Source organism: Cicer arietinum, chromosome 3, assembly GCF_000331145.2.
Source record: "Cicer arietinum cultivar CDC Frontier isolate Library 1 chromosome 3, Cicar.CDCFrontier_v2.0, whole genome shotgun sequence".
Classification (NCBI taxonomy): domain Eukaryota; kingdom Viridiplantae; phylum Streptophyta; class Magnoliopsida; order Fabales; family Fabaceae; genus Cicer; species Cicer arietinum.
In genome coordinates this window covers 51,246,870-51,263,944 of record NC_021162.2, presented here as the reverse complement: position 1 = coordinate 51,263,944, position 17,075 = coordinate 51,246,870, and the positions used below count along the sequence as shown (strand labels likewise).

Sequence of the window (17,075 nt, the reverse complement as noted above, 5' to 3'; positions counted from 1 at the left end):
TTGAAGGTGTATACAAATTGTGTTTTTTCGAAAAGTATACTTTCGAATTCGAATTGCATTTGGTAGTGAGAAAAGAAAGCTCTCAAATTTTGAGGCAACAATTTGGGTTTATTAAAAGAGAAAATAGAGTATTGCTGCCATGTATAGCATTACATGAAAAAAAAAAATATATATATATATATATATATATATATATATATATTCAACATCTATCCACATGCATCATTTATTGAAATCCAGAAATATCTAAGGAATCCAATTGATCTATTGGAAACAAAGATCATTAATTCAAAGTGGTAAATGCATTATATGATGCATGGAGACTTTTTGTGTGGAATATCAATATTAATCGATGGTAGGCATATACAAGAAGTCTTTTATGAATCTAGAGTAATAAGAAAACTTGTTGGAGAACTCTTCAGCCTCACTGTTAGATGCAAAACACCTTCCGAATTTTATATTTGGATTAGGATAACGACCACAGAAATTTCCACTTCCTTTCTTTGACATAAGTTAGGATTTCCCTCTATTAGATAATATTATTATATATTAGTAGTAAGGGTATTTTAGATATTTTCTATTTTCCTCTATATATACTCATTGTAACCCTATTAACTTCAGTTTTGGTTTATTATATCATATGAAACCCTAGAGTGGTTGTTTTCTCTTCTTCCTCTTTCTTCCTCTTTTCATTGTTAACATGGTATCAAAGAGCTTTGGTTGATTTTGGGATCTACCGTAGAGAAGAGAGAGACTATTTTGATAGGAAAGACAACCACCAAAAGAGAAAAGAGAAGAGTAACCCTATTCCCGATTTTGTTAAATCAGTCTCAGAAAAACATCGATTGCGCATTCGTTAACCGTTGGATCGGGCTGATTTTTGGACAGAAGTTTCGCAACATATAGGTCTTCGTCTTCAACGGTCGGATCGATGAAACAACGTCTGGTTTGGTTTCTAATGGCTCTTCGTGATGATTTTGAGGGCCTTCGTGGGGGTATTTTGCATCGTTCCCCCCTTCCTAATGTTGAATCAGTAGTTAGTGAATTGTTGGCAGAAGAAATCAGACTTAAGACTCATTCTGGTATGTTAAATAAGGAAATTCTCTCACCTCCTCCATCTATTTTTGTTGCTCCTGTTCAAAAAAAAACATCTCAAGGGAGAGTTGGGCTTGGTAATGATGAATGTGCATTCTGCAAAGAAAAAGGTCATTGGAAAGCACGTTGTCCGAAATTGGGGAGAACACATAAGAAGAATTTTAGGGGGCCATCGTCCAATGTTGTTGCTTCTGCTCCTCCTACCATTGACTCTAGTTCTGGTTCTGTATACTCATCTGAGAGTGCTTCCCAAATATCTGATATTGCAGAACAACTTCAAATCGTCTGTGTCAGTTATGACTGCTGATGGCACTCCTATGCCACTAGCAGGCATTGGTTCTGTCTCCACACCTAACTTGTCTCTTTCTAATGTTTATTATATTCCTAATCTTACTTTGAGTCTTGCTTCTGTTAGTCAAATATGTGATTTCGGTTATTCGGTTACGTTTTCTTCCACTTCTTGTTGTGTGCAGGATCCACATTCTGGGAGGCTGATTGGGACAGGCCATAGACAGGGGGGACTTTACGTTTTGGATGAACTACGACTCCCAGATATTGCAGCCTCAACAACTACTGCTGACTTATTATCTAGTTTTCGCTTGAATTCATTATCTTCTAGTTTTTATTTATGGCATTCTCGCCTTGGACATGTTTCTGCTTCTAGATTAAAATATTTGGCTTCTACTGGAGCCTTAGGAAAGTTAAAACCCTGTGATATCTCAGATTGTTGTGGTTGTAAACTTGCTAAATTTCCAGCTTTACCGTTTAGTAAAAGTGTTTCCGTTTCATATGCGCCTTTTGATTTAGTTCACTCTGATGTTTGGGGTCCATCACCGGTGCTCACCAAAGGTGGATCTAGATATTATGTTTCGTTTATTGATGATTACACTCGTTATTGTTGGGTTTATCTTATGAAAAATCGGTCTGAATTTTTTGACATTTATCATATATTTCGTGCAATGGTCAAAACTCAACATAATTCTGTTATAAAGTGTTTTCGTTGTGATTTAGGTGGTGAATATACCTCTAATAAATTTTCTGAATTACTTGCTTATGATGGCACTCGCCACCAAACATCTTGTACTGATACTCCTCAACAAAATGGAGTTGCTGAAAGGAAACATCGTCACATTATAGAGACTGCTCGTTCCCTTTTGTTGTCCGCTTCAGTTCCTAGTGAGTTTTGGGGAGAAGCAGTTCTTACTGCTGTTCATGCTATTAATAGAATTCCATCCTCTATCATATCAGGTTTGTCTCCCTTTGAAAAATTATATGCTTCTACCCCTGATTACTATTCTTTGAAAGTTTTTGGTTCTACTTGTTTTGTTCTTCGCCCTCAAGTAGAGCGCAGTAAGTTGTCTTCTCGTTCAGCCATGTGTGTTTTTCTTGGTTATGGGGATGGTCAAAAGGGTTATCGTTGTTATGATCCTCATGCAAGAAAACTTTATGTATCTCGTAATGTTGTTTTTCTTGAGCACATTCCTTTTTACTCTGTTTCCTCTGATTCGCAGATTACTAAGAGTTCTGAACTAACCCATATTGATCCGTTTGGTCCTAATGATAGCGCTTCTAGTGATTGTACTATTGAGAATTGCAGGACAAATACTACTACTCCACATGATGACATCCCTCTTGTCCCCCCGGCTGTCCAACCACCTCCTGCGATTGTTGATCCTCCTCGTTACCCTTCTCGTCAACGTAAGTCTACTCAGTTACCTGATTTTGTCTATTCAACTTACTCAGCTTCGTTTGCTTCTTTCTTAACCTCTATTCACAGTTTGTCTGAGCCCTCTTCCTATAAAGAGGCTGTTCTTGATCCTCTTTGGCAGCAGGCTATGGCAGAAGAACTATCTGCATTGCACAAAACCAACACTTGGGAATTAGTACCTCTTCCTCCTGGAAAACGTGCTATTGGGTCTCGTTGGGTATACAAGATCAAAACTAAGTCTGATGGGTCAGTTGAGCGCTACAAAGCACGTCTTGTTGCTAAGGGTTTCTCTCAACAATATGGTATGGATTATGAAGAAACTTTTGCTCCTGTAGCCAAGATGACCACTATTCGTACTCTTATTGCAGTTGCATCTATTCGTCAATGGCATATTTCCCAAATGGATGTCAAAAATGCCTTTTTAAATGGTGAGCTTCATGAAGAAGTCTATATGGTCCCTCCACAAGGAGTTTCTCATGATCCAGGGGAAGTATGTAAGTTAAAAAAGGCTCTATATGGTCTTAAACAAGCTCCTCGAGCTTGGTTTGAGAAATTCTCTACTGTGATCACTTCTCTTGGTTTTCGCTCTAGTGAACATGATTCTGCATTGTTTATAAGGTCCACCACTCATGGTCGCATTATACTTTCTCTATATGTTGATGATATGATTATTACAGGTGATGATGTTAGTGGAATTAATGAGTTGAAATTGCAGTTAGCCAAACAGTTTGAGATGAAGGACTTGGGAACTCTTCGCTATTTCTTGGGGATTGAAGTTGCCTACTCTCCTAGAGGCTACCTTCTTTCTCAATCCAAGTACATTGCCAACATTCTTGATCAGGCTCGTCTTTCTGATACTAGAGCAGCAGATACTCCTCTTGAGTTGAATGTAAAATATGCTCCCTCGGATGGTGTTCCTTTACCAGATTCCACTTTGTATCGTACTTTGGTTGGCAGCTTAGTGTATCTTACGATTACCAGACCTGACATTGCTTATGCTGTTCATGTTGTTAGTCAGTTTGTTGTCTCCCCCACTACAGTACATTGGGCAGCAGTTCTTCGGATTCTTTGTTATCTTCGAGGAACTCAATTTCAAAGTCTTCTCTTTCCATCGTCATCCTCATTGAAGTTACGAGCTTATTCTGATGCTGATTGGGCTGGTGATACCACTGATCGTAAATCCACCACAGGGTTTTGTATCTTTCTTGGAGACTCTCTTATTTCTTGGAAGAGTAAGAAACAAGACATTGTCTCTCGCTCTTCTACAGAAGCTGAATATCGTGCTATGGCATCCACTACCGCTGAAATAATTTGGCTGCGTTGGCTTTTGTCTGATATGGGTATCTCTCTTGCTGAGCCAACTCCGATGCACTGTGATAACAATAGTGCTATTCAAATTGCTCACAACTCGGTCTTTCATGAACGCACCAAACACATTGAGATTGATTGTCATTTTACTCGTCATCATCTTCAGCATGGAACTATTACTCTACCATTTGTCCCTTCTTCTTTACAGATTGCTGATTTGTTCACAAAGATGCATTCCATTAAACGTTTCCGTTTTTTAGTTGACAAACTCTCGATGCTCCATGTTAATGCATCGTGAGTTTGAGGGGAGATATTAGATAATATTATTATATATTAGTAGTAAGGGTATTTTAGATATTTTCTATTTTCCTCTATATATACTCATTGTAACCCTATTAACTTCAGTTTTGGTTTATTATATCATATGAAACCCTAGAGTGGTTGTTTTCTCTTCTTCCTCTTTCTTCCTCTTTTCATTGTTAACACCCTCTACCATCTTTATAAAAAACGATGGATCTATGCATATACCTTTATAATCTTCTACATCAAGAAAGTAACAGTCGCAGTTGCCGCATACTTTCCGATCATATATCGAACAAAAACCTGTACAAGTTGCTCCAGCATTCTTCGTCGAGAACATAATTACTGTAAATTAATGGAAAAGTAAAATTAGTGACTAGTTTGAGAGAAGGAGAAAATTATCTTGTTGTTAAATTTAGTGACAGATATAGAGATATATATTTCATATTTTTCCTCACTAAATTTTGAAGTAGTGGACTATCACATGCAAACTTGATGTGGCAATAAATCCCATTAATTTCTCATGAGTTCTAAGTTATGAACAGAAATACATACAGAATGTGGTAAGCAAGAAGAGAGTCAAAGGAGCGAGCTTAACATAAGCCATTGTTTGATATAAAGAAAGAATTAGCTACAGCTCTGCATTAGTTTCTTTAATGCATCAATTTACTGACAAATAAATGGGTTTGTCTCAATTGATCCGAAAATTGTGCGGTTAAACATGTGTAATAATATATTGTTTAATACTATTACTAGTGAAAGCACAAGCAAGTCTAATAAATGTGGCGCTAATAATGATACTTCCTTATAAATTGAGAAGCAAGGCACACGAGTATAATAAATTATTAACGAAGGTAAATAAATATTGTATTAAGATTCTACCCATTCCTTTCATTACATAGTTTTAGAAATGTATATATAATGATGTGTGATTTGGTGGATACCCTTGTCATGGATACATTCAGCTACTCATTTTTTTTTAATCAAAATCCTCTCCATTTCTTTCATTATCTTTGTCAAGGATACACTTGTCAACATTGGGATGTCCGAATACTTTGAGTCCCTTGTTTAGCAATGTATTACTACTTCAAAGAACGTGGGTTCTATGGAATGGGAAGCCTCAGAGGAATTTTCTTCTTTAAGGGGTATTTGCCAGAGAGAACCTCTATCACCTTATTTATTCGTCCTTTGCTTGGAGAGACTTTTTCATTTGGCCAATGTGGCAAAGGTTAGAAGATCTTCTCTACAAATGTCTCTCATAATATGAAGCAATAACTCTACGAAGTTTCTCATTTTCAAATGACTGATGATCTTAAGAAGTACCTTGGGGTTCCCTTCTTTCGTAATAGAGTTAGTAGAAATTCTTTTCAATTTATCTTGGATAAGGTTGATCAGCATCTTAGTGGGTGGAAGGCGTGAAATATGTCTTTTGCAAGAAGGCTGACATAAACGAAGTTGGGGATCCAAGCACTTTCGAGCTATGTGATGCAGTCTGTTCATCTTCCTAGATCTATTTATGATGCAGTAGATAAGAAGTGCACAAATTTTTTAGGGAGATTATGAAAATAACACAAAAGTTCATTTAGTTTCTTGGGATGAGATGTGTATTCCTAAATGCTTTTGGTGGTCTTGGACTTAGAAAGACGTGATACATCAACAACACTTCATTGATCAAGGCAGGATGAGACCTTTGTTCGAACCCTGAATCTTTTTAGGCAAAATCCATCCGTAATAAGTATAAATATGGGTCAACGAATATACCCAAGGTATTTATATTCTTATAAAAATTTTAATTGAATTCTAATAGATTTTATCATAACGATAATTTTTTTTGAATCTATTGAAATTTTATTTTGAACACATCTATTTAATACTATGTTTTTCAAAATTAATCAGTTCTTATTTTTTTAGGATTGCAATTTTGTTCCCTATATAAGATATTTTTTTTAGTTTATCTTTGTCATTTATCATTTAAGATTCTTCATTTTCTAGTCTTCAATGTTATTTATTCATTAAACAATTATTTATTAAAAATAATGATATAGTAAAGAGAGTCATCAATTAATTGTCTAACGTGGCATATATATATATATATATATTAGTTAAAATAATAGATAACGTAATAAAATAAAATTACAAGATTTACAGTTAGATTATTCCAATATAATTAATGAAAGAAATCAACAGATTTATAATCTCAATTGTAAGATCAATAAATTAATATTTTTTTTATAGAGATTAAATAATTTGGATTACTTGAAAGTTCAAATGACAATGATTCTTGAACAAATGATGATTATAGATCAACCTGCTCCAAATCAACCTAATAGTTTGGCATGGAATCACAATAACAATATGGTTGCTTCTTGGATCTTGAATGTGATTCCAAAGGATATGCAATCTACAATTCTATCACAAAGGAATTTTGGAATGGTTTTCAAGAACGCTTTGAATAACCTAATGGCCCCTTCATCTTTCAACTCAAACTTGAATTGGCAACCCTACAACAAAGTTCTATATTCGTTACTACCTATTACGCCAAGGTTCTCCATTTATTCCTTTTGTTGATCCTTTGCATTTGTTTGCTTGTAAGAATTCTTGTGCAAACAAATCCAAGGGTAGCAAGAAAGATTGCCCCTTTTGTATTCATATTGGTTTTCCTGGTCACACTTAAGATCGTTGTTATAAGATCCATGGTTATTTGCCTAATTACAAGATGAATTCCTCCAAACTTACAGAACCTATTACTGCAAATTAAGTGTTTGATGATGCTCATGTTCAATTGACAGCACAATAGTGTGGCCAATTATTTACACTTATACCAAGCAACACCCCTATGGTTAATTCCACAAATGCTTCCACCTCCAATGGTATAGCTCTTTCTATCAAATCATCTTCTTTAAATTTATCACAGGATTCTTGATTCGGGTGATATTGCCCACATTGCATGTTCATTGCATTTATTTCATTCTTACCAAATGGTTTCTCATAAGTCAGTTACTTTTCCAAATAACATGTTTATTCTTGTTGTTTCCATAGGAACTATTAGATTGACTCCTAATTTTCTTATGCACAATGTGTTGTATATTCCTCATTTTAGTGTTAATGTGATGTCTGTTAGTGCCTTACTAACTGATAATTCTTTCTCTATCGATTTTTCAAAAAATTAGTTTGTGATTCAGGAGATGCATGGTACACTTCAAGAAGATTGGCAAAGGTAGTCTCATTAAGGGCCTCTATTTTTTATCCTCCCAAGACCTGATTTCAGACCATATTCGTCAAAAATGCAGGTTTGAAGATCTTGTTTATTTTCACTTGTAATTCTATTTCTGTTTGTAATAATGCCCGACTTTGGCACTCTAGATTTGATCACATTTCTAATAAGATCCTTAGATCTTTAAGCAATAAATACCTTTTGTCATGTCAAACCAATTTACTTCTTATATTTGTCAAATATGTCCTTTTGCTAAATTTATACGATTGTCTTTTACTGCTTATATTCACATATTTGATGTCCCATTTGCTTTGTTACATTGTGATATTTGAGGTCCTTATGGCCACCCTACCTATGATGGCAAAATATATTTTCTCACTTTGGTGGATGACTGTTCAAGATACACTTAGATTTTTATGCTTAGTACAAAATATGAGGGGATAGTTGCAGTAATTAATTTTTTTTGCCATGGTCAAGACTTAGTTTGGTGTCATTATTAAATGTCTTCAATCTGACAATGCTAAGGAATTGGCCATCACTCAATTTTTACAAAGCCAAGGCATTTTGCATCAGTTTTCTTGTGTTGAAAGGCCATATTAGAACTCTGTTGTAGAACGCAAACACCAACATTTGTTGAATGTTGCTCGTGCATTATTTTTTCAATCTAAGGTGCCAATTACTTTTTGGGGAGAATGTGTTGTTACTACAGTCTTCTTGATCAACAGATTGCCCTCTCCAATTCTCAAGGACATATCTCCTTATCATATGTTATATGGTAAGGGTCCGAAATAATACTACTTGAGGTCTTTTGGTTGCTTGGCCTATGCAGCCACATTGGCATCCAATCACAACTGGTTCACTACAAGAGCTATTCTCATTGTCTTTGTTGGTTATCCTTATAACTATAAAGGTTATAGACTATTCAACATTCAAACTCAAAAGTTTTTTATCTCAAGGGATGTCACTTTTCATGAGAACACTTTCCCATTTCATGAGTTACCTAATACATCCATCTCACACGATCGATTTCCTGATTTGGTGATTGCCACTCCTATTATAGCTAGAACACAACCCTCCATATTCTAATCCCATTTTACTCGAGCCAGATATTTCAAACCCACCAGATAATATAAATCCTCTAGATAACCCAGATCCTCTTTCCCATGATATTTTTACACTGCATACACTACAAGAAAACACTCATTTTGTGGCCAACTTTACAAATATTTTGTGGCTGAAAAAAAGCTCTTACAAATTAGTGACCGAAAAACTCTCACAAATACAAAAATTCAAATTTGTCTTTATTTGTGGCTGAAAAAACACTCACAAAAGACTACAATTTTAGCTGAATTTTGTGGCTGCCTAAGCTCTCATTAAATCACAACGTTGTCATTTTCTGAAGGCTTAGGCCGCCACAAAATCCAGCTGAAATTGGAGTCATTTGTGAGGGTTTTTTCAGCCACAAAATCAACCATTTGTGAGGGTAAAGGCCGCCACAAAAGCTCATTGTTCCGTTGCAATTTGTGGCCGCCCAGGCTGCCACAAATTCCTTATTTTTTGACTGTTAAAGCCGCCACAAATGCCCATTGTACCGTTGGATTTTGTGGCTGCTTTGGCCGCCACAAAGGATCAATAATTTTATATAAATATCACTCCCCCCTCTTATCATTTTTCACTTCTACCTTCTCTCTATACTTTCTTTCTAAATTTTATCTCCACCTTCTCTCTACAAAAATTATTTCTCCAAGTTTTTTCTTTACTATCTTGAATTTTGGTAAGTTTATATTATATATTTAGTTTTTTAATTTTATTTTTTATTTGAAGTTATTTATTTAATGAATATTATTGAATTTTTATTTTGACAGTGGTAATATAGTGTTTACTTCAAAGAGTTTTTAGCTCTGTGAAAGCTTCAAGTCAGACACTACCCGACATCAAGTTAGTATTTATACATTTTAAATATAGATTATTAAAATATGTGATATTATAAATATATTTATATTTTTAATTTAAATTTTTAATTTATATTGATATTAGTTTATTATATATACTATATTTAATTTAAATTTGAATATTATATTTTAAATTTAATTTAAATTTTAATTAAATTGTAATATTATATTTTAAATCTAAATTTATATTGATAATAACTTATTATATATAATATCAATTTTTAATATTAATTTTGAATTTAATAAAATTATTTTTTTAATAAAGTGAAAATTTTGTGGCGGCATAAGCCCTCACAAGATATTTATTTTTTAATTCGTTTCATCCTTTGTGGTGGCCTAAGCATTCACAAAGGGAGACATTTGTGGCGGTTTGGGCTCCACAAAAGCTTAATTTTAAAATTCAGCTTTAACCTTTGTTGCGGCTTAAGCCCTCACAAATGGAGGCATTTGTGGCGGCCTAAGCCCTCACAAAAAGAGGACTTTGTGGCGGCCTTTGCTCTCACAAAAGGCAACAAAAATTTCAAATTTTGTGGCCGTTTGACCGCCACAAATGTTTGTGACCACCTTATTTGTGGCTGCCTAAGGCCGCCACAAATGTCTCCTTTGCGTCTGCTTCCCCTCCTTTGTGAGGGATTTTGGCCCTCACAAATTCAATGAATTCTTGTTGTGATAGATCCATTAGAAATACTCGTTTACCTACTTACTTAAATGACTATGTGATGACATCTTCGTCACCCTTATATCCCATTCAATAGTTTTGTTCTTATACTCATCTCAACCCATCATACAAATCTTTCATATGTGCATTATCAGCTACTTTTGAACCTCAATTTTTTCATCAGACAATGCTAGCCATGAATGGAGACAAGCTATGAGTGAAGAAATCAAAGCCTTGGAGGCCAACAATACTTGGTCTCTTGTTTCACTTCCACATGGTAAGCATTGTATTGACAGTGTGGATCGTCATAAAGCTTGTTTGGTAGCCAAGGGTTATACTTAATAGGATGGTATTGACTTCTTATATACCTTTTCCCTTGTTTCCAAGCTCACTTTTGTTCGTATTTTACTCATAGTGGCAACAACAAAGAAATGGCATTTGTTGCAATTAGATGTGAATAATGTGTTCCTTAATGGTGAACTTTTTGAAGAGGCTTACATTACTCCTCCTCTGGGTTATCATTCGACTAAAAAGGGTTTAGTTTGCAAGTTGAACAAATCCTTGTATGACCTTGTTTTACATGTTCTCCACCACCTTGCTTGTTTATGGTTTTGCTCAGTCTAGAAACAACTATTCCTTGTTTACTTCTGGTTCAGGTCCCTCTCTGACCATTCTACTTGTTTACGCAGATGATATTGTGTTGGCAGGGCCAAATTCCACCAAATAAATTGTTGAGACTCAAGCCCTCCTTCAATCATTGTTGAAATTAAAAATTCTTTGTAACTTGAAGTATTTTCTAGGATTGAAAATTGCTAAGTCAAACAACGACATATCACTTTCTCATTGTAAATATTCTCTCAATCTGCTTGAGGATATTGTTTTTTTGGGCTACAAACCTATCTCACTCCCAATGGATCCCAATGCTATACTTTCAGTCAATGAAGGTGATCCTCCTACTCATGTTTTCATGCATGTGATATACGTTGAAGATAAAAACAAAAAACAAAAAAAACTACTTTGTAGGGCCTTTGAGATAATTGTGTGACATTAATGACATTAATTGCATGGAGAATTGTACCCAAAGTTTTGGGTGACAGTTTATTTTCGAGGGAGAAAGTGAACATTCTTTATCGGAAATTCTTGAACAATATTATTTGGATGTATGCATTTAAAGACTTGGACGACACTTTTTTTTTCGAGGCAGATGGATAAATTGTATTTTTGGAATAAGTGGAATGTAATAAATGTTTTTAGATTAATGTGCATTTGTACATGTATTTTTCGAAATGAATAAATTAAATTGTAATTATGGAATAGGTAGAATGTAATAAATAAAAAATTAGTTAAATGTGCATTTATTTTGATTGAATGGTTTATTTGAATGGGTTACATTTGCGTTGAGGGATGAATGTGGTTGGTTGCTTTCATTATGATATGTTCACTATGATGAGTGCATGCCATGCTTGTGGGATGGAAAAAATTGTGTTCATTAGTTTTATGATTAAGAAAGAGAAGATAAAGATATTAATTTCAGCCAGTTAAGATTTCTATCAAAACTATTTATTATAATGAATAATATAAGTAATGTATTCTCTGATAGTGTTCTTTCAACACACTTTCTTTCTTCTATTGGTTGAAATTTGAGTTCCACTAAACTATGCAACGATTTTTTGTCATTTTTCATAAAGCTTGGGTGGACAGTACATGTCTAATCCCACCAAGGTGACGAAAAATAAGTATGGCCGAAAGGATGATTGGAAGCATACTACTAGCAGCGAGCAAGGAGATTCAAATTTATATATGGCACAACATTCTGAAACATATTACCTATAAATGGGGTACATATCTACTTATCTATTGGTGAAAAATTACAAACCTACACAATTAATTGAGTATTAAACAATAACATTCAGTTAAAATAGGGATCTTAATAGAATAGGAAAAAAATAAGAAACCTATAACAACTATATTCAGGAAAATAAATGTTTAGAAATGATGAGGTATATATAATTGCAAAGAGCAAACCTAGACAACGAATGCATGTTTCATTGCACAAATATACCAAACATGGAATGACATAAGTTAACAAAAGAATTAATAATCAATTTGAGGTAAAAAAAAAAAAAAAGAATTTATTGTAGCTATTAGGTAGTTCCAAAAGGTTAAAATGTAGTCGCAAACGATAGATTATTGATATATTATTAGTATTTAGTGCATTTTCGACAACTACACCAATATTTCATATCATTTTCATATCCAAATGGTTCATAAAAAAGAGTACTTATATTAATTCAAAGAGTTGGAGATTTCATCTGCCTGTGTATAAACAACAGTAAGTTTCTACAAATATTTCCTAAGAAACTCTTAAGACAACAAGATTTGGGCCATAAATGTATTATACAAAACAAGTACTATAACTGAAGAAAATGTAGCTTCAATAAGCATATTGCTTCCTACCATCCTATCAGGTACCATGAATAACACCATCTGCTAGAAGTTGGAGTTTTGATCTATAATTATAAAAAAAATAAAAAAAAAATAAACAAGTTAGGTTGAAGAATGAAATATGAATGCATAATTTTCAAAACTGAAGCCATAATTGTGAGGAAAAAAAAAAAGGAAATTAGCTTCAACTGTGATGCCATGAATACAAGTCTGCGCCATATTTTACACAAGTGATATGTTATTAAAAATTAGATTATATAGCAATATCATTATCAGGTATCAAAAAAAAAAAAAAATTGGCTTGCAAATGTAATTGAGCTAGTATAATCAAAACAAGAAGGATATCCAATATATTAATTTAAAAAACATTTTATGTTTAAAATAAACATAGATAACTGAGTTCTAAACATGGCAATAACATCAATTAGTTTATTCACAAGTATATTGAAGTAAAGGAGATAATCACACATGCCTTATACAACATACTTGATTTAATGAAAGAAGAACTTACTACTTTCAAGAAGGCGAAACCAAGCTTTCAACATAATCCTTAGTAGAGTACCAACACATTCTATTGGTAATTCTAGTTCTCTCTACACTATTTTCTCTAATATTATAGAAAATTGCTCGGTCTTCTAAGCAGCTTGCCAATAGCAATGTATCACCATTTTCCGAAAGATACAATGGGACCAAATAAAATTTCCGAAGTCCTAAGTTATAATCAATTTGAAAATTCTCATAACCAACTCTAAGGAATTGAGTCCAAGACTCTTCAACTCCAAATTCCATCATCCGCCATATAACAAAATGTGTTTGCTGAAAATCATAAGAAAAACAAAGACAGTCCATCAACACACCGATAGTTGGGGAAACACGAGGCATTTCATCAAAACCAGAAGGTAGTTGCATTTGCGTATATATCTCAGTTCCCAAATCAAGCGAAATAATCATATATTGATCAACAGACACTATTCGATAGTAAGAAGCAGATAGCCAATTAATAGTGCCACTCAAATACACGCCGCCATTCACCTTGTGGTGATGGTTGAGCAATTGAAGAGGATAACCAGGAAAATTTGGAATGTCTCTCCAAACATCATCATCCAAACTCAAAATCTGCGCTTCTGTTGTATTAATACTGCGAGAACTAAATATTAACGATACCACCTTATAAGTGTTAGTTGAATTATCATAACCAAATGAGAATTTGTAAGGCCTTGATCTATAAAACCTACGCCTAAAAAAGTGCATAGCCCCTAATTCTCTTGACATTGCCCTTGTGGAAGGGTTCCAGAAACGAAGCCATAAGTAACGACATGCAGTTGAAGAACTAAGCAAGCAGATTAGTCCATTGCATGAACCAACAACCTGGCGGATAATGAATTCCTCTCTTATAAAGACACGATCTACGGCAAGGTAGTGAGTATCGTCGGTGAGGGTGATCGGAGGGTTGGAAAGTAATTGAGGTACTGGGAAGGGTACAACAGTCTCGGTATTGAAAGTGACTAATGCGAGGTGAGGTTTTCGTGCAGATCGGTGAAGGTGCAATTTGATGAATAAAGGATCGGTGAAGAGCGAGTTAAAGAACTTACTTAAGCATCTCATTCGCATAAGAGATTTTACGGGAAGGAAAGAAAGCACTTCGGTTGAAAGATGGTCGGGGATGAATGCCGGCGGTGGTGGCTGGTTGGGCGGGCGAGGGAGACTCATGATAGGAGTGCTGATGGGGGGACGTTGTTGTTTTGAGTGTTGAAAATTTTGAAGCCTTAACACTGCCAACTCTAACACCTTGATGAAAATCTATTTCATCACCAAATTATAGGAGCGTTGAGATCGTTTGGTGTTTCATTTATATGAAATAAAGAGCGTTTTTGTGCTTTACTAAATAGTATAATTAACAAATTAAGAAAAAAAATTGACTCAAAAATAGTACAACAATAAATTTTGGTCAAACTTCATAACAATGACCATAATAATAATAAATCAAGTTGATTTATTTGGTAAGGGGTTGTTCACACTTGTAAAGTTAAGTTCAATTCTAGATTGTCAATAGATTTATTTAGTAGATGATATCTAATAATAATAATTACTCTCCCCATCCCACGCTAACGATTTATTTGTAAAAATGATAATTTTAATTTTGTACTCTTTAATTAATTAGTAGTGTGTCTCTTAAATGTCTATTAGTTAAATTTTTGAACATTATAATATATTAATTATAATATATATATCATACACATGGGTTAAAATATTGTTTATCGCAAATTAATTAGTTAAAAAAATGTGTTTTATTAGTTGTGTGTGTCTAGGTCCTCTTGGATATCTCTTGATTTTATTTTGAAGACAATTATAATACAAAAAGGATAATTTATTCTATAAATTATACATGAGATAAATATTTGTTACTGATCAATAAGTTATAAAATTATCTTTCACATATCAATTGACGAAAAAAAATATGTATTTTAACTAGTTGTGTGTCTCTTAAGTATTTTTTTAAATAAAAATTTAAAGAAAATTATAAATATATATTTCTCTAAATGCAAAATATTATATAATAAAAGTCGGTCTTTAAAATAGATACAAACATATACATGCATGATTCATGCGAACATACAAGTATTTACTAGTTTTTATGAATATGACTACTTTTGTGTTTAACAAAATGAGTTTAATTTTCATTCACCGATAATGTAAAAAAATTATACAATCGATACATTAAATCATGAGAGTGAATTTAGAAATATTTATGATAAAAGTCAAACATTACTACAAAATCTAACTGTCGTAATTTACAGATTTTATAAAAATTCTTTACACTAATAATGCATATAAATTAAATTCTAACAAAGTGGATAGTACCATAATAAATTTAGTAAAATAAAAATTAGACTATTAGTATTTTACTACAATAATAAACACTCTTTTCATAGAAAGGATGTAGCACCGATGGAGCAGAGACAGGAGAAGTCAATGTAATGAACTGTTGAGGCCATTTGGAACGGGAGAAAGAGAAACGACAAGAGTTCGATAATATAGTGTGGGAAAACCTGCATATGTACCATCAAAAGCCATATCGACCTCCTAATCCTCTTTAATATAGTTACCAGTAGCAGATGTCATCCTCCTCACTATAATTATCAAAAACATGCCACCACCGCCTTCTCAATCATTGTACTAGATATTCCGACGTTGCATGTTTTCTGATAATTGGCCAAATTTGAAACAACCATGATCTGCATCAGAACATTTCTATGCGACAGCCTCTTCAGACACCACCAATTCAACTTGTTCAACCTTATATCCAAACATCTGCACCACCTTTGCCTCCTTCTAGTAGTATCAATTCCATGAATCTTGAAAATGAACTATTATTTATTGATATGCTGAATTTTGGCAACAACCAAACGATGATGGATCATTCTGTTTTAAATATGATTTTAACGATGATGGCAACAACCAGATCCCCTTCTTATGATTTTACTCTCTAGTTATGTTTTAAATATTGGGATTGAAATTTTTACCCTGGTCGTATTTTTTTCTCATATTTATGTAATTATGTCTTATTAATTTTTTAAAATAATTTGCTAATAAATTAAACTACTAGTTTCAATAATTAATTATAATTTAATAAAAAAATTCGAGTTTATTAATAATTTAATTTCAATTAAATATTTTTTATTTTAAAGGAATTTTATTCAGTTATATTATAATTTATTATAATAAAAATAATTTATTATTTTAATTTATATATATTTTGAATAATTTACTATAATATGAATATTTACTTAATTATAAATCTAATGTAAATAATTTTTTATAAAATAATTTAGTATGATAAGATTATTTACTTAAATACTATTTCGAGGGTTTTAGTCCTATAAAACCTATTCCGACCATTGAAATACATTTCCTAAAAGGCTTTCAGTGTTTTCTTGTTGTGCAACCAATAATCATTGCAAAATCAAAATCGGTGAAATTGATAAACACAAACCATGATATTTTCTCAGGTCCTTTAAGAGGTATGTGACTAATAGCCACCTCCACAGCTTGCTTGTACTGCAAAAGTTGCTGTTTTTGAAACTTCATATCATACCCAAATGGTCCATATATAAAAAAAATGTGCTCAAATTATTCAAAGAGTTGGAGATTTTCATCTGCCTTTACACAAACAACATTAAGTTTCTACAAGTATTTCCTAAAAATTTATAAAGGCAACAATTGAGTCATAAATTTCTTATACTATAATTGAAGAAGCTTCCTATTTCTTCCCACCATCCTGACATGTACCATGAATAACGCTCATCTGCTAGATGTTGGAGTTTTGATCTATAATTCAAAAGGGAGCACAGTTAGGTAAGAGAGTGAAACAACTAAATAAATAATAGAACAAAA

General features: G+C 33.2%; 1 protein-coding gene and 1 long non-coding RNA gene across 4 annotated transcripts; one reads left to right on the top strand and one right to left on the bottom strand.

Moving 5' to 3' along the window:
• Nucleotides 1–5,377: 5,377 nt before the first annotated feature.
• Nucleotides 5,378–11,624, top strand: LOC101509163 (uncharacterized). Of its 3 annotated transcripts, XR_012162194.1 has the most exons (6): nt 5,378–6,177; nt 6,714–7,281; nt 7,582–7,701; nt 9,491–9,563; nt 10,420–10,512; nt 10,925–11,624. It is a non-coding gene; the product is annotated as an uncharacterized lncRNA (long non-coding RNA). The 3 variants fall into 3 exon arrangements; XR_012162195.1 differs by lacking the exon at nt 5,378–6,177 and having other exon boundaries at nt 6,609–7,281; nt 10,391–10,512; XR_001144810.3 differs by lacking the exon at nt 5,378–6,177 and having other exon boundaries at nt 6,610–7,281.
• Nucleotides 11,625–13,196: 1,572 nt separating this feature from the next.
• Nucleotides 13,197–14,390, bottom strand: LOC101515315 (F-box/kelch-repeat protein At3g06240-like). The gene has a single exon (XM_004514233.3). The coding sequence runs from the start codon at nt 14,388–14,390 to the stop codon at nt 13,197–13,199; it is 1,194 nt and encodes a 397-aa protein (XP_004514290.1).
• Nucleotides 14,391–17,075: the final 2,685 nt, after the last annotated feature.

Excerpts from the sequence above, each read along its gene's own strand:
- LOC101515315 (XM_004514233.3), bottom strand. The coding sequence starts at position 14,390 with ATGAGTCTCCCTCGCCCGCCCAACCAGCCACCACCGCCGGCATTCATC.